The following is a 23,155-nucleotide window of genomic DNA, read 5'->3' as shown; positions in this document are numbered from 1 at the left end:
TTGATGCATAACATTCTTTCAACAACTCTTAATTTTGTAAAACTATGGTTGCAATGTGGTTCTCGGTAGTAATATTTAGTGAGTTTTGACGTGTATGCTTAAATTGTAGAAAGTCATAATTTTACAGCTATCTAGCCAACTTACCTCTCTCCGGTGCTGTCTGGTGGGTGGTCTTCGGGTGTGGTTTATTTTTACTCTGTCGCGCGTCAGGTGATCCAGAGAATTTTTTTCATCCACTGTAACCTGAACAAAAACAAGTTACTTAGCTACCAATACTACAATGCTCAGAAACACTGCAGGCACACAAACGTGATTACATGTCTGATCACACTCATGGTCCAAGAGTGAAAGCAAGGATATCCAGCCACATTTATCTGCACTGCTGTTCCTTGCATCAGCACATTTACGGGTTCAGGTTCTCAACTGCATACAGCAACTTTCATCAAGATACACAGTAGCTAAACAGCAACAACTCCATAGGAATATGATGAGTGCAGAATAATGGGTTACATTCTCTATCACAGGATCTAGGTTTTCATCATCTTACAGTGTCTCAAAATTAAAGTCATTTTTGTGGAGTAAATTGAGTGAAGTACTAAATTTTTTGATGAGGTAATGGAGTAGACTGATGTAGAACTTTAGAAGACATTAGACAAAGTCTCACACAAAAGGCGTGTTATCAAAATTAAGGCACATAAAATAAATGGGTTAGTTGTAACATTATTAAGAAATTGCCGTAAAACTCTGGAGATTGCAGGCAGTTTCCCGAGGGGCCCATGCTTGGACTACTACTTGTTATGATGTACAGTACATTAGTGAGGGCAGAAGTGCAAAAGTTGTAGGTGACCCCAAACCTGAAAGTGTAACCAACACTGAGAATGGTGTTAAAGTAGTTCAGTGGTTCAATGATTCCATTTAATATCAGCAAATGCAAACAGTATACAACCTGAAATTCTTACTCTTCACAGACATCCATGAAACAGAAAATAAAACCCAAAGAACGAATGACAGAAAAATGTTAGAACCCCAAAGCCACCCCTTCCCTTCCCACACACAAACAGCAGCAAAAACATCAATCCCCACCTCCTCCTCCCAGCATCTGCCTCAAGCTCCCCCTTACCCACTACGCAAGCAATAGCAAAGCCACCCAAAGAGACCATGATCTAGTGCAAGTGAGCATTGATGGGCTGGCAGGATTTATAGAAAACAGGCAGCTGAAACTTAACATGGAGAAATGTGATACTAGAAGGCCAGAAATCTTTGAAAGTAATGGGGCACACTAGGAACATGGCTCATAAAGTAGATCCCCATTTATCCAGAATTTGGTGGTGATGGACTCGCAGACTTTCTGGATTATTGGAAGTTACTTCATTAGTATTCCAACACTCCTTTAATGATATCTAAAAATGCTAAGCAGTAGTAATTCAGTGAGGCTGCTAACTTTGAAGAGAACATAGGAAATAGAGACAGGCAAGTTTCAAGGAATGCAAGACCTGGGGTCCCAGTGCCTGCACAGGGAACACAGCACACATTACAGTATATGAGCAGCCAAATGCCAAGCCACACAGCTTCTGAATGGTCAGACAGATTATCAGAGTTTCACCATGGAGCATACTGGATCCTGAATACAGAAGAAAATTATAAAGCAAAGAGAGTACTGGAAATATTTGGGAGTTAACAGTTGGTGAAGAACTAGAATTAATGTTTCAGTTCAATCATCCTTTATTAGCCTGAAATGTTAACTCTGCTTCTCTCTGCTTGCCCTGTTAAGTATTTTCAGCATCTTCTGTTTATATTTCAGATTTTCAGGATCTGCAGTGTATTTTTTTTTGCTTTACAAAATCATGAAGGTTATGTTGAGCATTTATTAATAAAAAAAACTAGTGAAGCAACAACTGGGTTATTAATGGGTATTGCATCCAATACGATGGATGTGTAGGAATGATATGTAGAACCTCAAAAGTACATAAAAGATTTGCTGGAAAGTATCCAGGAATGATAACTTTAACCACAAGGTTAGACTATGATGTTGTTGCTGTTCTTCTTGGAAGTTGAGATTAGTTGGAGGTACACAAGATCATAATGTGCTTAGATAAGGTCAATAGAAAGAAGGCATTCCTATCACAGCGAGTTCAAGGACCAGGGAACACAGACACAAAGTAACAAACATAAAATGCTGGAGGAATTCAGCAAATCAGGAGATCCTCCAGCATTTTGTGTCTGTTGCTCAAGATTTCCAGCATTTGCAGAATTTCTTGTGTTTAAAGACTTAAAGTAATGGAAAAAGACGAGGGATATAAGAAGAAGCTTTCTTACAGACTGGAATGTATTGCCCATCAGTGGTGGAAAGGGAGCTCTATTGACACAGCCACAGAAAAAAAGGAAGAATGATTCTTTCTAATTCCTGTAGAGGCTCGATCATTTCCAAAACAATGCAGCCCATTAAAGCCGCTTAACTACTCTGTGTAAAGGTTACTTCTTTATCTCCTGTGTCTTTTTCCATCACTTTCAGACATTGTTGCCTGAACCTTGAACTCACTGAAAACGAAACAGCTTCTCTCTATTTATCCCATCTAAGCACTTTATGAGATTGGAAAGCCCCTGGGAAGTGAAAGAGGAAAGTGAGGATACTTTGTTTTTGTAAAACTACGCAATAACTAACTACCAGTTACAGTCATCATTGTGATATGTGAATCTATTACACTCTTCATCTATGTTACCCTTTTATATTTTAATGCTCAACATTGTAAAAACATACTGACACTGGCCATCTGTCTGCATTTCCTCTCTGTCTGCTTCCAAGAGGGGGGAGATATTTGTGACTCACGAAGATCAAAACTTGTGATAAGTGTACACTTATTGAACAAAGAAGCTGAAGTGAGGACAGCAGTCACAAGTTGATTACCAATCCAATCTGCGCAGCAGCTTAATGACACTGAAAACAATTACCTTATCAAACTGTTCATTGTTGGCTTCTTTGATTGCTTCATTTAAGGCTTTCAGCCACAGATCCTTCTCTTCAGCATTTGGAACTTGAAACTTTGGTTCAGGAACCTGAAAAACAAGGACACAAATGGCTTAGTTCATGTATCAAATCATCTTTCATTATTCCTCAAACATACGTGGTGGTCTAGTCAGTTTTGCAGAAAAATGGGAACATAGTGCCTTTCGTGAGGTAAAGAACTCAAAGGAACATGGGAGGATATTGAGTGGTGTAAACTCAGAAAGTGATCTCCAAGTGCGTATTTGTGCATGTTCTTAAAGTTAGAAAGTCAACAAATGTTTACAGAATCAATGGGATAACTTCCTTTAATAGTATTCAACGTTCTAAGTAAAATTTATTATGAGAGTACATATATGTCGCCACATACAACCTTTTTCCTGTGGGCATACTTAGCAAACCTATAGAACAGTAACTGTAAACAGGATCAACGAACAACAATCTGTGCCAAAGCAAACATAAATAAATAGCAATAAATAATGAGTATGAAATAACAAGATAAAGAGTCCTTAAACTGAGATCATCGGTTGTGCGAACACCAAAGAAAGAGTGAGAGTAGCCTTTGTTCAAGAGCCTGATGATTGAGGACTGTTCTTGAACCTGCTGGGGTGAGTCCTGAGGCAGCCAAACCTTCTACCTGACGGCAGCACTGAGAAAAGGAGCACGGCCTGAATGGTGGGAATCTTTGATGGTGGATGCTGCCTGTCTACAGAAACTGATGTGCTCACTTGGTTGGAAGGGCTTTACCCGTGATGTACTGGGCCAAATCCACTGTCTTCTATAGGATTTTCCACTCAAAGGCATTGGTGTTCCCGTACCAGGCTGTCATGTAGCCCATCAGAACACTTGCCAACACACATTCATAGAAGTTTGCCAAGGATTTTACTGACATGCCGAACCTCAGCAGATTCCTGAGGAAACGTCATGCTTTCTTTGCAATTATATTTACTCCCCCAAATCTTGAGACTATGTCCCCTAGTTCTAGTCTCACCTACCAGTGAAAACAACTTTCCTGCCTCTATCTTATCTATCCCTTTTGTATCTTTATATATTTCTATGACATCCCTCCTTCTTCTGAATTCCAGCGAGTACAGTCCCAGGAGACTCAATCTCTCCTCATAGTCTAACCCCTTCATCTCTGGAATCAACCTGGTGAACCTCCTCTGCATTGCCTCCAAAGCCAGTTCCTCAAGTAAGGAGACCAGTACTGCACACAGTACTCCAGGTGCGGCCTCATCACTACCCTGTATAGTTGCAGCATAACCTCCCTGTTCTTAAAATCAATCCCTCTATCAATGAAGGCCAACAAGTAAGTGTTACTGGACAATAGTCATTTAGACAAGTTACCACGCTCTTCTTGGGCACCAGTACGACTGAAGCCTGCTTGAAGCAGGTGGGTACCACACACTGCCGAAGCAAGAGGCTGAAGATATCTGTGAACACACCAGTCAGCTGGTCAGCACAGGTCTTTAGTATTTGCCCAGGAACTCTGTCCGGACTGGATACTTTCCTTGGATTCACTCTTTTGAAGGCAGCCCATACATCTTCTTAAGATACTGAGATCATTGGGAGACATGGGGTGCATGATGGTTCCTCCTTATTCTGGTGGTCAAAGTGAGCACAGAAGGCATTGAGCTCATCTGAGAGCCAAGTTCTGCCATTCCCCATGTTGCAAGATTTAACTTTGTAGGAGGTTAATGGCATTCAAACCCTGCCACAGCTCTCGAACATCCCTTGTTGATTGCAGTCTCATCTCCACTTTACCCGTGAGATGGCTTTCTGGAGATCACACCTGCACCTCTTGTACCATTCCTGATCTCCAGACTTGTGAATGCCTTTAATCTGGCTCTCAGAAAATTCAGAATTTCATGGTTCAAATGGGGCTCTTGATTAGGGAAAACCCTGAACAATTTTGTGAGGACACAATCATCCCCAGCTGTTTTAATAAAGTCTGTTAAGATCCTGGTGTCATCATTCAGGTCCTCAGATGAGCTCTTGAACACAGTCCAGTCCACTGACTCAAGGTATCTGTAACCATTCCTCTGCCTCCCGTGACCACCCTTAGTCGTCTTGATCTCTGGAGCCGTGCTTTTCAAGCTCTGTTTATATGCAGGTAGTAGGAGTATAGGCAAATGATCCGATTGGCTAAAAATGCAGTCTCGGAAAGGAACAATAGGCATTCCTTATCGTAGTAAAGCAGTGGTCTAGTGTGTTGGGACCTCTGGGTCACCAGGTTACATGCTGTATTGGCATAAGGTTAGTATTGGCACAGAATAGAAAAGGTTACTCTAGACCCGTATACAATAGCAATTTGCTCACAGCTGGAATACCTGACACAGTTTTGATCACTGTTTCACAGGAAAGATGTGATTACACAGATGAAGGTGTGAAGACATCAACAAAGACGTTGCCAGGATGGGAAAACTGTAACTACTGAGTAAGATTACATTATCTAGGGTTCTGTGATGCAGAAGGCTGAAGGAGAAAACCCAACAATGCACCTAAAGTTACAAGGGCACACAAAGATAGAGCACACAAGAGACATTTCCCTCAGCAAACCGTTTAAAAAAAAAGCTGAAGGCACAAATCTGGATTAATTTTAGTGAAAGGACTTGAGACAGGAAAATCATTTTTCACCCAGGGATCTGGAACTCATCACCTCAAAGGGTGGAAAAGGCAGAAATTCTCATCAAATTCAAACATGTACTTGAAGAACTGTAAACTACAGGACTATGGAACAAGGCTGGAATTAAGGTTCTTTTTCAACTAGCAGAGAAACAATGGGCTGAATGGCCACTTCTACACTTCTAATCCTTTGTGATTCTGATGATGACAGAGCAGCCAGCCAAACTAAACCAAAAGAATAAGGTCTAAGAAGTACAACCAGAAATGGAATCCGTTTTTCTGACATGTTTCTTTCCCCTGTTGTTTGCTGTTCATTTGCAATATATTCCAATGTTGCAAAGAAAACCCCACAGATGATGACCTTGTGGCTAATTATTTCTAGCACCTTGTTTTACATCAGAGTTCCATGATTAGGAATATTTTAGTTTTGTTTTAAACTATATGGGAACCTTGTCAATATCCTTCTGATTTTACTCATGGATTTACTGTTCCTTCCAAGGGGGCACAGTTGCCCTTGTGGTCTGAATAAGTGTCTCTTAGCACCTGTCAGCTGTCTCTGCCTCTGTTCCAGGGTGGGTAACCAGCTTGAAGCTCTGAAGCTTCCCAAGCCCGATATGGAAGTTGTGTCCCAAACAAGACAAACCAGTTATCTGTTCACTTACTTGTTTTCCCCAAATCTGTACAAAAAAAAAGACAAGTTAAACCCCAATAATGAATACTATCTTACTGCAACTTCCTCTATTAATCCCAGCAAATACTCTCTCCGGTGCACAATTCCTCTTTCATTTCCTCTTAACAATCTTTTTAGTCCTTTCAATTTCGTGCCACTGGTTCTCTTTCACTAGCCAATCCGCTAGCTGTGGACGCCAAGTAAACGAGTATATCTAATGTGGAGATTGACAGGCTCTTGATCAGCAAGGGCATCAAAGGTTATGGGGAGAAGGCAGGAGAATGGGGTTGAAAGGGATAATAAATCAGCCATAGTGGGGCAGACACAATGAACCGAATGGCCTAATTCATCTCTTATGTTTTACGTTCAATAGCACTGAGCACTGGTCTCCCTCTCAGATTTGTTACTCTCTGTGTTCCTTTAGTCTCCATCTTAAGCCAGGCAAATACTGGGCAGTTTCCTGTCTTCAATCCACTCCCAAACTGTATGAAGTTAACTAATTCATACAGCACAGAAAGAGAACATTAACCCAACGTGTTCCTATTGATATTTATGCTCCACCGAATACTGAAGCATGAGAAGATGCAGCTCACTCAGGGTACGTAAGGCATTGACTCTCAGCACTTTGGTGCTTTGAGCAGCGGCTAATCAGCGATTGGGATTAATTGGCAAGAACAAATTAAAACAAGGTAGGGGCAAGTGGAGCAGCCATTGTGTGAGTGGACAGTATTACAGTTGGGATTCTGAGGCTTCAGCGAGGAGAAGCTTGAGTGAGAGAAAGTGAAAAGCTGTAATAGAGCTTTGAATAGAATGAATAGAGAGGCTGTTACAGTCAAGGTGCAGGACAACAGGAAATTGGGTGACAGTCAGGAAAGGGAAAGGGGTTAAAGAGCCAGTGCCGAGTATTCCCCCTCAACAACAGGTATACATTTTGGATACTACTGGGGAGATGACCTAGCAGAGGGAAGTCACAGCAGTCAGGTCCCTGGTTCTGTGACTCAGAAGGAAAGTGGGGGGGTGGGGTGGTGCAGGGGAAGCAGAGGTGAACAGTGGTGATAGGGGATTTGTTAGAGGAACAGAAAGGCTGTTCTGGTGACGAGAATGAGATTCCCAGATGGTATGCTGCCTCCTGGGTTTCAGGGTCCGGACATCTTGGATCGAGCCCTCAGCATCCCTCCTTAAGTGGGAGGGTGCACAGCCAGGGGCCGTGTTCCATGTAGGTACCAATGACATAGGTAGGAAGAGTGACAAGGTTCTGTAAAGTGAGTTTAGGGAGTTAGGTATTAAATGGCAGGACCTCCAGGGCTGTGATCTCAGGATTGCTACCCATGCTTCATGCCAGTGAGGCCACATATAAGAAGATTTCCCAGTTTAACATGTGGCTAAGGAACTAGTGTAGGAGGGAGAATGTCAGTTTTTTGGATCATTGGGCTCTCTTCCAGAGAAGGTGGGATCTATAAAGAAGAGATGGCTTGCACCTGAACTGGATGGGGACTAACATCTTAGCGGAAAAGTTTGCTGTTGCTGCACGGTGGGTTGGGGGTTCTTAAGCTAGAGTTGCAGGGGGAATGGGGAATGGGAACCAGAGTGCTAGAACAGATAATGGAGAGGTTTTGGAGGAAGATGTTGGCAAGACCTCAGTCGAAGCCAGGAACCAAAATGTTGAGCATGGTGTGACTAACGTCCTGAGCTGCATATATTTCAATGCAAGAGGTATCGTAGGAAAGGCAGATGAGCTCAGATCAACACCTGGAATTATGATGTTGTAGCCATTAGTGAGACTTGGTTGCAGGAGGGCAGGACTGACAGCTCAATAGTCCGGGGTTCCATTTTTAAAAAATGTGACAGAACTGGATGGACTCAAGGAAGAGGGGTGGCGTTACTAGTCAGAGTAAAGATCATGGCAGTCCTCATTCAGAACTCATCAAGTGAGGCGTTGTGGGTGGAAATGAGGAATAAGAAAGGTATGACCACGTTAATGGGGATATATCACAGACCACCCAATAGTGCACAGGATTTTGAGGAACAAATTTGTCGAGAGATTGCAGGTGACAGTAGGTGATTTTAACTTTACACATGTTGACTGGAACTCCCATACTGTAAAAGGACTAGATGGGATAGAGTTTGTCAAACGTGCTCAGGAAGGTTTCCTTAATCAGTACGTTTGAAGTCCCAAGGAGAGGATGTGCGATACTTGATCTGTTATTAGGGAATAAGACAGGGCGGGTGACAAGTTTGTGTAGGGGAACACTTTGCATCTAGTGATCATAACGCTGTTAGTTTCAAAGTAACTATAGATAGACAGGTCTGGTCTGCAAGTTGAGATTCCAGTTTGGAGAAAGGCCAATTTTGATGGTACCCCAAAGGAACTGGTGTACTTCGTAAATAGGAGGCCTTCAAAAGTGACTTTTGAGAGTACGAATCTTGTTTGTGCATATCAGAATGAAAGGTAAAGATGACAGGTTTAGGGAACTTTGACTTTCAAGCTAAGTAGCGGCCCTGGTTAAGAAGAAAAAAAGAGGCATAGGTAGGTGGGAACAAATGAAGTACTCAGGAAGACTGGTAAGAGGCAAAGTGTGGGAAAAAAGGGAGCATTTTCTGGTTGGCTGTCAGTGACTAATGGGGTCTGTGCTGGTGCTCATTCTTTTTATGCCATTTATTAATAATTTGGATGATGGAATTGATGGCTTTGTTGCAAAGTTTGCAAATGATATGATGATTGGTGGAGGGGCAGGTAGTTTTGAGGAAGCATAGAGGCTACAGACAGGCACATTAGGAGAATGGGCAAAGAAGTGGCAGATGGAAGACAGTGTTGGGAAGAGTACGGTCATGCACTTTTGGTAAAATAAATGAAAGGGTTGACTATTTTCTAAATGGAGAGAAAATACAAAAAAAACTGAGGCGCAAAGGGACTTGGGAGTCCTTGTGCAGGATTCCATAAAGGTTAATTCGCAGGTTGAGCTGTGGTGAGGAAGGCAAATGCAATGTTAGCAATCATTTGAAGAGGTCTAGAATATAAAAGCAAGGATGTAATGTTGAGGCTTTACAAAGTACTGGTGAGACTTCACTTGGAGTATTGTGAGCAGTTTTGGGCCCCCTACCTTAGAAAGGATGCATTGAAACTGGAGAGGGCTCAAAGAAGGTTCATGAAAAAGTCTGAACGGCTTGTCATATGAAGAGTGTTTGATGGCTCTAGGCCCGTATATAGTAGGAATCAGAAGAATTGAAACCTATCGAATAGTGAAAGGTCTTGATAGAGTGGATGTTGAGCGGATATTTCCTATGGTGGGAGAGTCTAAGACCATAGATTCAGCCTCAGAATAGAACAGAGATGAGCAGGAATTTCCTTAGCCAGAGAGTGGTGAATCTGTGGAATTCTTTGCCACAAGCAACTGTGGAGGCCAAGTCTTTAAGGCAGAGGTTGATAGATTTCTGATTGGTCAGGGCATGAAGGGATTTGCAGAGAAGGGAGGAGATATGGGGCTAAGAGGAGAATTGGATCAGCCATGATGAAGTAGTGAAGCAGAATTGATGGGCCAGATAGCCTGATTCTGCTCCTACATCATATGGTCTTATGGAGTATAAGAAATGCAAGAGAACACTTCAGAAAGAAATCCAGAGGGCTAAAGAAGGCATAAGATTGCCCCAAGAGATTCTGTAAATATGTTAAGAGCAAAAAGGACAAAATTAGACCTCTGGAATATAAGAATGGTAATCCCTGTGTGGAGTCAAAAGAGATGGGGGAGATCTTAGATGGATTTTTTGCATCTGTATTTACTCAGGAGATGGACACAGAGTCTATAGAAGTGAGGCAAAACGGCATCGATTTCATGGACCTTATCCAGATTACAGAGGAGCAGATAGAACATAGAACAGTACAGCACAGGCCCTTCGGCCCACAATGTTGTGCCGACCCTTAAACCCTGCCTCCCATATAATCCCCCCACCTTAAATTCCTCCATATACCTGTCTAGTAGTCTCTTAAATTTCGCTAGTGTATCTGCCTCCACCACTGACTCAGGCAGTGCATTCCACGCAGTAACCACTCTCTGAGTAAAAAACCTTCCTCTAATATCCCCCTTGAACTTCCCACCCCTTACCTTAAAGCCATGTCCTCTTGTACTGAGCAGTGGTGCCCTGGGGAAGAGGCACTGGCTGTCCACTCTGTCTATTCCTCTTAATATCTTGTACACCTCTATCATGTCTCCTCTCATCCTCCTCCTCTCCAGAGAGTAAAGCCCTAGCTCCCTTAATCTCTGATCATAATGCATACTCTCTAAACCAGGCAGCATCCTGATAAATCTCCTCTGTACCCTTTCCAATGCTTCCACATCTTTCCTAAAGTGAGGCGACCAGAACTGGACACAGTACTCCAAGTGTGGCCTAACCAGAGTTTTATAGAGCTGAATCATTACCCCGCGACTCTTAAACTCTATCCCTCGACTTATGAAAGCTGACACCCCATTTCTTAACCACTCTATCTACCTGTGAGGCAACTTTCAGGGATCTGTGGACATGTACTCCCAGATCCCTCTGCTCCTCCACTTTACCAAGTATCCTGCCATTTACTTTGTACTCTGCCTTGGAGTTTGTCCTTCCAAAGTGTACCACCTCACACCTCTCTGGGTTGAACTCCATCTGCCACTTTTCAGCCCACTTCTGCATCCTATGTTTGCTGTTTTGAGGCAAATTAGGTTGGATAATTCTCCAGGGCCTGACAAGGTGTTCCCTCCAACCCTGTGGGAGGTAGGTGCAGATTGCAGGGGACCTCGCAGAGATATTTAAAACAGGAAATTATCAGCCAGTGAACCCAGCATCAGATGTGGGAAATTTATTGGAAGGTATTTTAAGGGACCGGATATATAATTATTTGGATCGACATTGGCTGATTAGGGATAGTCAGCATGGCTTTGTGTGTGGTAGGTCATGTCTAACCAATCTTATAGAATTTTTCAAGGAAGTTACCAGGAAAGTTGATGAAGGCAAGGCAATGGATGTTGCAACAGGCACTTTAGCATGGCATTTGACAAGGTCCCGCACAGGAGGTTGGTCAGGAAGCTTCAGTTGCTCGGCACTCAAGATGAGGTAGTAAATTGGATTAGACAGAGTGGTGATAGATGGTAGCCTCTCTGACTGGGAAGTCTTTGGCTAGTGGAGTGCCACGGGAATCAGGGCTGGGTCCATTGTTGTTTGTCATCTATATCAATGATGTAGGTGGTAATGTGAGTAACTGGATCAGTAAATTTGCAGATGACACCAAGATTGGGGGGTGTAGTGGACAGCAAGTAAGACTATCAGAGCTTGTACTGAGATCTGGACCAGCTGGAAAAATGGACTGAAAAAATGGCAAAAAGAACTTAATGCAGACAAGTGCGAGGTCTTGTACTTCGGCAGGACCAACCAGGGTAGGTCTTGCATAGTGAATAGTTGGGCATTGAGAAGTATGGTAGAACAAAGGAATCTGGGAATACAGGTCAATAATTCACTGAAAATAGCATCACAGGTAGATAAGGTAAAGAAAGCTTTTGGCACATTGGCCTTCAAAAACCAAAGTATTAAGTACAGGAGGTGGGATGTTATGTTGAAGTTGTATAAAGCATTGGTGAGGCTTAATTTGGAGTATTGTGAACAGCTCTGGTCACCTAACTAAGGTGTAATTAAGGCTGACAGAATACAGAGAAAATTTACAAGAACGTTGTCAGGGCTGGAGGACCTGAGTTATGAGCAAAGATTGATTATATTGGGACTTTATTCCTTAGAACGTGGAAGATTGAGGGGAGATTTGTTTGAGAGATACAAAATTGAGGGGTAAATGCAATCAGGCTTTTTCCACTGAGGTGGGGTGGGACTACAACTAGAGATCATAGGTTGAGGGTGAAACGTGAAAAGTTTAAGGGGAACGGGGGAAATTTCTTCACTCGGAGGGATGTGAGGGTGTAGAATAAGCTGCCAGCACAAGTGGTGCATACGAGCATAATTTTAACATTTAAAAGTAGTTTGGATAGGCAGGTGGATGATAGGGGAATGGAGAGTAATGGTTCTGGTGGAGGCCGATGGGAGTGAGCAGTGTAAGTGGCTCAGCATGCACTAGGTGGACTGAAAGGCCTTTTATCTGTGCTGTACTTTTCTATGACTCTGACTGCATAAATTGTGTGTGCAGGTGGGAAAGTAAGGTGCAAAGTGGAATGATACGTTGAAAACAAATGCAGAACTGTGGCTGTTATTGAACTGTCAGTATTCATGAAAAGGAGATGCTCTGCACAGCACATTGAGCAGGCACGTGGATTGTGGGAAGGTAATTGCTGATTCAGTTAAAGACCTGTTGACTTGGGCTGACTGCAAGAGAAAGTTCCCACAATGAGCAGTTGCCAGATATAGGAGTAAACATAACTCTGCAATGTCATAAGAACATAAGAAACAGGAGCAGGAGTAGGCCATCTGGACCATCGAGCCTGCCCAGCCACTCAATAAGATCATGGCCGATTTGTCCGTAAACTCAGCTCCATTTATCTGCCCTTTCCCCATAACCCCTAATTCCCTTACTATGTAAAAACCTATCTAACTGTTTCTTAAATATATTTAGTGAAGAAGCCTCAACTGCTTCCCTGGGCAGAGAATTCCACAGATTCACCACTCTCTGGGAAAAACAGTTTCTCTGCATCTCCATCCTAAATCTTCTTCCCTGAATCTTGAGGCAATGTCCCCTAGTTCTAGTCTCACCTACTAATGGAAATAACTTTCCTACTTCTAACTTATCTATCCCTTTCAAAATTTTGTATGTTTCTATAAGATCTCTTGTCATTCTTCTGAACTCCAGAGAGTATAGTTCCAGGCAACTCGATCTCTCCTCATAGGCTAACCCCTTCATCCTTGGAATCAACCTGGTGAACCTCTTCTGCACTGCCTCCAAAGCCAGTATGTCCTTCTTCAAGTATGGAGACCAGAACTGCACACAGTACTCTAGGTGCAGCCTCACCAGTACCCTGCATAGTTGCAGTATGACCTCCCTGCTCTTGATTTCAATCCCTCTAACAATGAAGGCCAACATTCCGTTTGCCTTCTTAATAACATGTTGTACCTGCAAGCCAACTTTTTGCGATTCATGCACAAGCACTCCCAAGTCCCTCTGCACAACAGCATGCTGCAATCTTTCAACATTTAAATAATAATCTGCTCTTCTATTATTCCTGATGACCTTGCATTTATCAACTTTGTATTCTATCTGCCAGACCTTGGCCCACTCACTTAACCTCTTCACATCCTCTTTACAATTTGCTTTTCCACTCAGTTTAGTGTCACCAGCAAATTTTGCTATGCTACACTCAGTCCCCTCTTCCAAATCATCAATGTAAATGGTAAACAGCTGCAGGCCCAGCACCGACCCCTGTGGCACCCCACTCACCACTGACTGCCAACCGGAGGAACACCCATTTATACCAACTCTCTGCTTTCTATCAGTTAACCAATTCACTATCCATGCCATTACACTTCCTCCAACTCCATGCATCCATATCTTAATTATAAGTCTCTTGTGCGGCACCTTATCGAACACCTTCTGGAAATCCAAGTACACGACATCCACCTGTTCGCTCATTATGTCCTCAAATATTGACTGGTTTCCTTCTTTCGATGGTTCACTCAAATCACAAGGGCCAAGGGCACCATGATCATTAAATGCCTGTTAAATATGTGCTACACCCCTCCAAAAGTGCCCAAAAAGTCTCATATTCCCCAGAGGGAGTTGCTCATCAAACATGTAGCTAAAGGTGATACCCAGAGAAAGTCTACTTGTGCTTCACTATGCTCACAGAAGACTGGAGGCCATTCAGTCCAGGATGCCAATGCAGACGTTCTGAAAGAGCACAAACGAGAAGTCAAAGCCACCAATAAAAGCCAAAGAGAGGGCGTATAATAGAGCAAAAATGAGTGGGAAGTTAGAGGATTGGGAAGCTTTTAAAAACCAACAGAAGGCAACTAAAAAAAGTAATAAAGGAAAAGATGGAATATGAAGGCAAGCTAGCCAAGAATATTAAAGAGGATATCAAAAGTTTCTTCAGATACATGAAGTGTAAAATAGAGGTGAGAGTAGACATTGGACTGCTGGAAAACAATGCTGGAGAGGTAGAAATGGAGGACAAGGAAATGGTGGACAAATTGAATAAGTAGTTTGCAACAGTCTTCACTGTGGAAGACATTGGCAGTATCCTGGAAGTTTGAGAACATCAGGGCCCAGAAGTAAGTGAAGTTACCATTACTAGGGAGAAGATTCTTTGGAAACTAAATGGTCTGAAGGTAGATAAGTAACCTGGGCCTGATGGTATACACCCCAGGGGGTTGAAAGAGGTAGCTGAAGAAACTATGGAAGCATTAGTAATGAACTTTTAAGAATTACTAGATTCTGGCATGGTTCTGGAGGAATGGAAAACCACAAATGTCACACCACTCTTCAAGAAGGGAGAGAGGCAGAAGAAAGGAAACTATAGGCCAGTTAGTCTGACCTTAGTCATTGAGAAGATGTTGGAGATGATTGTCAAGGATATAGTTTCAGGGTACTTGGAGGCATATGATAAAATAGGCAGTAGTCAGCATGGTTTCCTTAAGGGAAAATCTTGCCCGACAAATCTATTGGAATTCTTTTAAGAAATAATAAGCAGGATAGACAAAGGTTGATTTTGTGTACTTGCATTTTCAGAAGGCCTTTGACAAGATGCTACACATGAGGCTGCTGAACAAGAGCCCATGGAATTTCAGGAAAGATACAAGCATGGATAAAGTATTAGTGGACGATATGAAGATAGGTGGAGGGGCAGGTAGTTTTGAGGAAGTAGAGAGGCTACAGAAGGACTTTGACAGATTGGGCGATGGACAAGGAAGTGGCAGATAGTTTACAGTGTCACGGAAGAAATAAAAACATTGACTATTTTCTAAATGGAGAGAAAATTTAAAAATCTGAGTTGCAAAGAGATCTGGGAGTCCTCATGCAGGACTCCCTAAGGGTTAATTTGCAGGTTGAGTCTGTGGTGAGGAAGGCAAATGCAATGTTAGCATTCATTTCAAGAGGACTTGAATATGAAAACATGGATATAATGTTGAGATTTTAGAAGGCACTAGTGAGGCCTCACTTGGAGTATTGTGAGCAGTTTTGGGGCCCTTTTACCTACGAAAGATGTGCTGACATTGGAGAGGGTTCAAAGGCGGTTCATGAAAATGATTCTGGAATTGAACAGCTTGCCTAATGAGGAGCATTTGATTACCCCAGGCCTCTAGTCACTGGAATTCAGAAGAATGGGGGGGGGGGGGGGGGGGAGAGAGAATCTCATTGAAACCTATCAAATGTTGAAAGGCCTCAAAAGAGTGGATGTGGAGAGGATGTTTCCTACGGTGTGCGAGTCTAACACCAGAGGACACAGCCTCGGAATAGAGGGGTGTCCTTTTAGAACAGATGAGGAGAAATTTCTTCAGCCAGAGGGTGATGAATCTGTGGAATTGGTTGGCACAGGTGGCTGTGGAGACCATGCCATTGGGTATATTTAAGGTAGAGGTTGATAGATTCCTGATTAGTCCGGGCATGAAGGATTATGGGAAGAAGGCAAAGGATTGAGGCTCGGAGGGAAAATCCATCAACCATCATGAAATGGTCGAGCAGACTCAATGGGCCAAATGGCCCTACTCTGCTCCTATATCTTATGGTCACTGGAAGCACTCAGCAGATCAGGCACATCTGTGGAAAGGTCAGAAGTTTTTTTTAAGCAGAGTTGGTGAACTCTTTCTCTGTCTGTAGATGCTGTCCAACCTGCTGAGTATTTCCAGCATTTTCTGTTTTTATTTCTGATTTGCATCAAATGCAGTATTTTTGATTTGAACTGGTAGTCCAATTACTACCAATTCCTTGCTCATTTCCTAAGGCACTGCACGTTTTCCTCTCTATGTACTTAACCAATTAACTTTTATAGAAATTTTTGTTTTAAATTTCTTGCACCAGCCTTTACAAGTTGTGGTTTCCTGACCAGCAAAGCAACACTAATTAGTAATTAAAAACAGGTGATCAGGAGATGAGAAATGGATGAGCACAGATGTGTTGAAGGGTTAGGTAGCAGGTTACAAAGATTTAGTTGGGGTGGGTACAAGGGTATTTTTGATACTACAACGCAGATAGAAATCTGGTGGGGAAACATTCCAAGCCAGTACCAGCAGAGGAGGAAACACAAAGCTGAAAGGAATCAGTTGCAAAGCTGATAAGCAATAAAGCAGGAGTATAATCAAATCTGACTGACAAAGGCAAAAGAAGCTCAGAAGATCACTGAATGATTCTTTGAAGGTTATAGCAAATCTACTGGATCTATGGATTTATAAAGGGAAAAGCACAAATTAGAGCACAACATTAGGATTATAAGGGTTTTACTAAAATGGATACAGCACTCAAGTTGGAGACTACTCACAGTCTGGAGTTTGCATTCAAGATGTGGCCTGAGTAATGGTGAACACAGTAATTTAGGTGCACTTTGACCAAAATTCCAGAGTGGTTAAGGAGGAGGAGTGACCCTGATAATAAAAAAATGGGATAATACCACTAGAAATATAGAGTCTTAGCATGAGAATCAAGTAGCAGAAGTTTTTTTTGCTTGGGGAGGTAAGAAACAAAAAGAACCTAAAAATAGTAATAATATAGATCATAGTGAAAATCAGGAACATAGACAGGATCCTGTCTATCAAGGATCTTTACACAGGATTTGGCAAACCAAATTAGCTGTAATGTGGTAAAAGACAAATTCAAAGCATGCAAAATAGATGTTCGTTGAGGATTCAACAAGGTAAAAAGCCAACTTAGATTTAGTACTGTAGAATAAGAAAGATTCATTAATAATTTGGAACATATATAAAGATTGAAAGTTGCTTAGTTCAATCTGAAGCCAGCATCTTGAAGCGAAACAAAACACATTATGGAGAGGTGTGAGTTGGCTACGATACAATATATGACAATAATTAAGCAGAGGGTATGGGTTTAAATTTAAAGGATTATTATAAAGTTTGCAAACAAATATATATCCCTTGTGGCTGACAAATTAAATCAAAGAAAGGGCAGAAATTGCAGCAAGCCTAAGGACTGAGACAGGGAGGACTCAGGGTAAAAGTGCAATTTCAGGAAAAGTTTAGAAACACATCAAACTATAAGTTTGTCTTCTCCCTCCTTGTTCAATCTCTTCCCACCTATGTTCGTGACACTTCTCATGCTTTGAATTTTTTCAATGATTTTAAGTTCCTTAGCCCCCACCGTCTTATTTTCACCATGGGCGTCCAATCCCGATATACCTCCATCCCCCACCGAGATGGTCTCGAAGCTCTTCGCTTTTTTTTGGATTCCAGACCTAACCAATTCCCCTCTACCACCACTCTCTCCCGTCCAGTGGAATTAGTTCTTACACTCAATAATTTCTCCTTTGGCTCCTCCCACTTCCTCCAAACCAAAGGTGTAGCCATGGGCACCCATATGGGTCCCAGTTATAAGAACGTAAGAACATAAGAGATAGGAGCAGGAGTAGGCCAATCGGCCCCTCAAGCCTGCTCTGCCATTCAACAAGATCATGGCTGATCCAATCTTAACTCTAGTTTTCACCAAATCCCACAAGGCAACAGTGCCAACCAACAGGGCACCATGCCGCCCATTTTATTTTATTATTCATCCCGCCCAAACCCATGTGATCACCCGGGGAAAAAAAACCGAGTTGCCAATTGAGGAGAAAAAATCTGGAAAATTCCTCTCCGACCCATCCAGGCTATCGAAAACTGGTCCAGGAGATCACATGGCTGATCTAAACCTAGCCTCATGTCCACTTACCTCCACTTACTTATGCCTGCCTTTTTGTTGGCTTTGTGGAACAGTCCATGTTCCAAGGCTATACCGGTATCCATCCCCCTCTTTTCCTTCGCTACATCGACGACTGCATTGGCGCTGCCTCTTGCACGCATGCTGAGCTCGTCAACTTCATTAACTTTGCCTCCAACTTTCACCCTGCCCTCAAATTTACCTGGTCCATTTCCGACACCTCCCTCCCCTTTCTTGATCTTTCTGGCTCCATCTCTGGAGACGGCGTATCTACTGGTATCTACTATAAGCCTACAGACTCTCACAGCTACCTGGACTATTCCTCTTCCCACCCTGTCTCTTGCAAAAATGCTATCCCCTTCTCACAATTCCTCCGTCTCCGCCGCATCTGCTCTCAAGATGAGGCTTTTTATTCCAGGACGAAGGATATGTCTTTGTTTTTTAAACAGAGGGACTTCCCTTCGTCCACCATCAACTCTGCTCTCAAACGCAATCTCCCATTTCCCGCACATCTGCCCTCACCCCATCCACCCACCACCCCACTCGGGATAGGGTTCCCCTTGTCCTTACCTACCACCCCACCAGCCTCCAGGTCCAACGTATAATTCTCCGTAACTTCTGCCACCTCCAACGGGATCCCACTACCAAACACATTTTTCCCTCCCCCCTTTCTGCTTTTCGCAGGGATCGCTCCCTACGCGACTCCCTTGTCCACTCGTCGTCCCCCATCCCTTCCCACCGATCTCCCTCCTGGCACTTATCCTTGTAAACGGAACAAGTGCTACACCTGCCCTTACACTTCCTCCCTCACCACCATTCAGGGCCCCAGACAGTCCTTCCAGGTGAGGCGACACTTCACCTGTGAGTCGGCTGGTGTGGTATACTGTGTCCGGTGCTCCCGGTGTGGCCTTTTATATATTGGTGAGATCCGACGCAGACTGGGAGACCGTTTCGCTGAACACCTACACTCGGTCCGCCAGAAAAAGCAGGATCTCCCAGTGGCCACACATTTTAATTCCACGTCCCATTCCCAGTCTGATATGTCTATTCATGGCCTCCTCTACTGTCAAAATGAGTCCAAACTCAGGTTGGAGGAACAACACCTTATATACCAGCTGGGTAGCCTCCAACCTGATGGCATGAACATTGACTTCTCTAACTTCAGTTAATGCCCCTCCTCCCCTTCTTACCCCATCCCTGACATATTTAGTTGTTTGCCTGATCTCCATCTCCCTCTGGTGCTCCCCCCCCTTTCTTTCTCCCGAGGCCTCCTGTTCCATGATCCTTTCCCTTCTCCAGCTCTGTATCATTTTCGCCAATCACCTTTCCAGCTCTTAGCTTCATCCCACCCCCTCCGGTCTTCTCCTATCATTTCGCATTTCCCCCTCCCCCCACTACTTTCAAATCTCTTACTATCTTTCCTTTTGGTTAGTCCTGACAAAGGGTCTCGGCCCGAAACGTCGACAATGCTTCTCACTATAGATGCTGCCTGGCCTGCTGTGTTCCACCAGCATTTTGTGCATGTTGTTGTTTGAATTTCCAGCATCTGCAGATTTCCTCGTGTTTGAAACTATAAGTTTCTATTGATATATACAAGGAAAAGATTAACAAAAGCACATGCTTTACAAACAACCAGGGAAACTATATTGGTGAATAAGAAAACCGCAGATAAATCAAATAGAGTCCTAAAGAGTTACAGTGTGGAAACAGGCTCTTCAGCCCACCGAGTCTTTACAAGGAGGTTTGGAGAACTTCCTCAAATCTTTTCTCCGTTTACCTCTCTGGACAAACGTGGAACAGCCTCTGGTTCGGAAGCCTGATGCAAACCTGGTCTAGCTGATGGAACCATTTGAATCTTGTCTTAATCAACAACAATAAGGCCATCACAAAACCTCATGACAATATCTTCCAGTTGCCTGTGCTCCACTGCAGATACGATTGACTGCTATACCAATTATTATCTCAACCTAGAGGAAAAATATCTACATAAACAAACATATTGCAGCAAAAAGATCAATAACAAAGGTTTCAAGGTGGTCTCACCATGTGACCACGTGAAAGCAAGATCTTTCTGAAAGCACCTCAAAGACAGCTTGCAACTACAGAAAGTCATGAGAAGCTGAATGGCGTATTCCTGCTTCTATCTCTTAAGTAATGATCCCACCATTGCTCCCAGATGAGCTAAATCTTTTTGACTCCCGATTCGATGTTGCCAACACTGAGCCCCTGAGGAGAGGCACCAAAGAGACCTGCACCTTGGTCATCTCGGAGGCTGAAGTACGCAGGTGTTTCCAATGAGTGGATAGTTGCAAGGCTGCAGGACTGGACAGCATCCCAGGGCGGGTACTCAGAGTGTGCACGGCACAACTGGCAAGTGTGTTTACAGACATTTTTAATCTCTCCCTCTCCCAGTGTAGAGTGCCCTCCTGCTTCAAAACATCCACCATTATCCCTATACCTAAAAAGACCAAAGTAACATGTCTGAACAACTGCCATCCTGTCGCACTCACATCAATAATAAGCAATGCTTTGAGAGGCTGGTCAAGGACTACATCTGCAGCTTGCCACCACTCACACTGGACCTACTACAATTCACCTACCGACACAACTGATCGACAGACAACACAATAGCCACAGCTCTACACATCGTCCTTCCACACCTAGAAAAGGATGCTTATGTGAGAATGCTGTTCTTGGACTACAGTTCAGTATTCAACACCATAATTCCCTCCAGGCTTGACAAAAGGCTCAGAGACCTCGGCCTTCACCCTGCCCTGTGTAGCTGGATCCTGAACTTCCTGTCAGATCGCCAGCAGGTGGTAAGAGTGGGCTCCCTCACATATGCCCGTCTGACCCTCAACACAGGTACTCTTCAGGGCTGTGTACTAAACCCTCTCCTTTACTCTCTGTATACCCATGACTGTGTCACCACCCACAGCTCCAATCTGCTAATTAAACTTGCTGACAATACTACAATGATTGGCCTAATCTCAAATAATAACGAGGCAGCCTACAGAGAAGAAGTCATCATCATGATACAGTGGTGTCAAGAAAACAGCCTCTCCCTCAATGTCGCAAAAACAAAGGAGTTGGTTGTGGACTACAGGAGGAATGGAGACAGGCTAATCCTTATTGACAACAATAGATCTGGGGTTGAGAGGGTGAACAGCTTCAAGTTCCTTGGCATACACATCACCAAGGATCTCACGTAGTCTGTACGTACCGGCTGTGTGGTGAAAAAAGCATGACAGCACCCCCTTCACCTCAGACAGTTGAAGAAGTTTGGTGTGGAACCCCAAATCCTAAGAACTTTCTATAGGAGCAGAATTGAGAGCATCCTGACTGGCTGCATCACTGTACCTCCCTTAATCACAGGTCTCTGCAAAGAGTGATGCGGACAGCCCAGCGCATCTGTAGATGTGAACTTCCCACTACTCAGAACATTTACAAAGACAGCTGTGTAAAAATTGCCCGAAGGATCATTGGGGACCTGAGCCACCCCAACCACAAACTGTTCTAGCTGCTACCATCTGGGACATAGTACCACAGCATAAAAGCCATGACCAACAGGCCAGCTTCTTCCCCCAGGCCATCAGACTGATTAATTCATGCTGATTCAATTGTATTTCTATGTTATGTTGACTATCCTGCTGTACATACTATTTATTATAAACTGCACATTAAGACGGAGACGTAACATAAAGATTTTTAATCCTCGTGTATATGAAGGACGTAAGTCAATTCAAATCAATTCCTCCAGTCAGAAGTGGCCATTGCCGCCAACTTACAATTAGCTTTTTTAGTTATTTAATGTAACTGTCCAGTAGTATTTGTGATTTCTGTGCAAGAACCTATGTATTCACCTACACTTCTTACTTATGATAAACAACAAAGATATTTTCTTCTTTGGTCCAAGGAGAACAATCTCACACTTTCACATTTTCAACTTCAGCTACCAGTTTTCCCATGAGCCTTACAGGTCCTAGCTCTTCAAGTACAGTATACAAGTACATTTCGGCATTTATTAGGTGAACAAAGAATTCACAAGTGGTGTCAGATCTTTGTAAAGATCAGCAAGTCATATTCTCTCATTTTTAAGCTTCTTATTATCTTGACCTTTCATAATTTATGCATTTTTCAAAATCTGCAGTCAGTCTCCTCAGACCTACTAAATTCATTAATATCCTTTTGCAACTTTCTGCTTCCATTTACTCTATTTAGCAAGCCTTTCTTTCACCATTGTTGATAGAATATGATTTTAATTATGCCAAACTCTTTATTGCAGCATTTCCTAAACAAAATGCATCTTGGGGGGGGGGGGGTTAAACTAAATTTGCAGGGGGCGGGGATCCAGAATGTGAGAGAGGATAGCAAGAGAAAGAATAAAGGACAGGTGGGGACTACATGGTTCCAGAATATTAAGTGTGTAGTAGAGGAAGGTGGGGCGGAACAAGTGATAAGGAGGACTTATGTACAGAGGGATGGTCTGACGGAACATGGAGTTAAATGTGTTGAAAGAATAAGTAAATTTAGGAAGGACAACAAAATTCTAGGGGTGTATAGCCCAATGGGAGTTCGGGGAGCTGGGTTAGATAGATAGATAGATAGATACTTTATTCATCCCCATGGGGAAATTCAACATTTTTTCCAATGTCCCATACACTTATTGTAGCGAAACTAATTACATACAATACTTAACTCAGTAAAAATATGATATGCATCTAAAATCACGCTCTCAAAAAGCATTAATAATAGCTTTTAAAAAGTTCTTAAGTAGTTTACTTAAATACATTGAGTCCTAACCCCGGCACTTTAACATATCTTACTCCTGGCGGTTGAATTGTAAAGCCGAATGGCATTGGGGAGTATTGATCTCTTCATCCTGTCTGAGGAGCATTGCATCGATAGCAACCTGCATCGATAGGTTAAGCACAATAGGCAGCGATTCAAACAGAGAGAGGAGAAATGGGTTAAAAATTCTATATCTGAATGCACGAAGTGTCAGAAATAAGGCGGATGAGCTTGAAGCCCAGGT

At 43.0% G+C, this 23,155-nt stretch overlaps 1 protein-coding gene across 1 annotated transcript in view; it reads right to left on the bottom strand.

Annotated features, from left to right (window-relative positions):
* The window catches only part of LOC140718799 (uncharacterized), a 58,812-nt gene that overhangs the window by 8,831 nt on the left and 26,826 nt on the right, over positions 1–23,155 (bottom strand). The window contains exons 4-5 of the mRNA XM_073032971.1: positions 2,950–3,054; positions 145–243 (exon numbers count right to left, since the gene is read on the bottom strand). Coding sequence (XP_072889072.1) covers positions 145–243; positions 2,950–3,054 — 204 coding nt within the window. The remainder of the gene's footprint in view (positions 1–144; positions 244–2,949; positions 3,055–23,155) is intronic.

Source organism: Hemitrygon akajei, chromosome 30, assembly GCF_048418815.1.
Source record: "Hemitrygon akajei chromosome 30, sHemAka1.3, whole genome shotgun sequence".
In the NCBI taxonomy this organism is placed as follows: Eukaryota; Metazoa; Chordata; class Chondrichthyes; order Myliobatiformes; family Dasyatidae; genus Hemitrygon; species Hemitrygon akajei.
The sequence above is the reverse complement of the archived record's forward strand: the minus strand, read 5'-3'. Positions and strand labels throughout refer to the sequence as shown.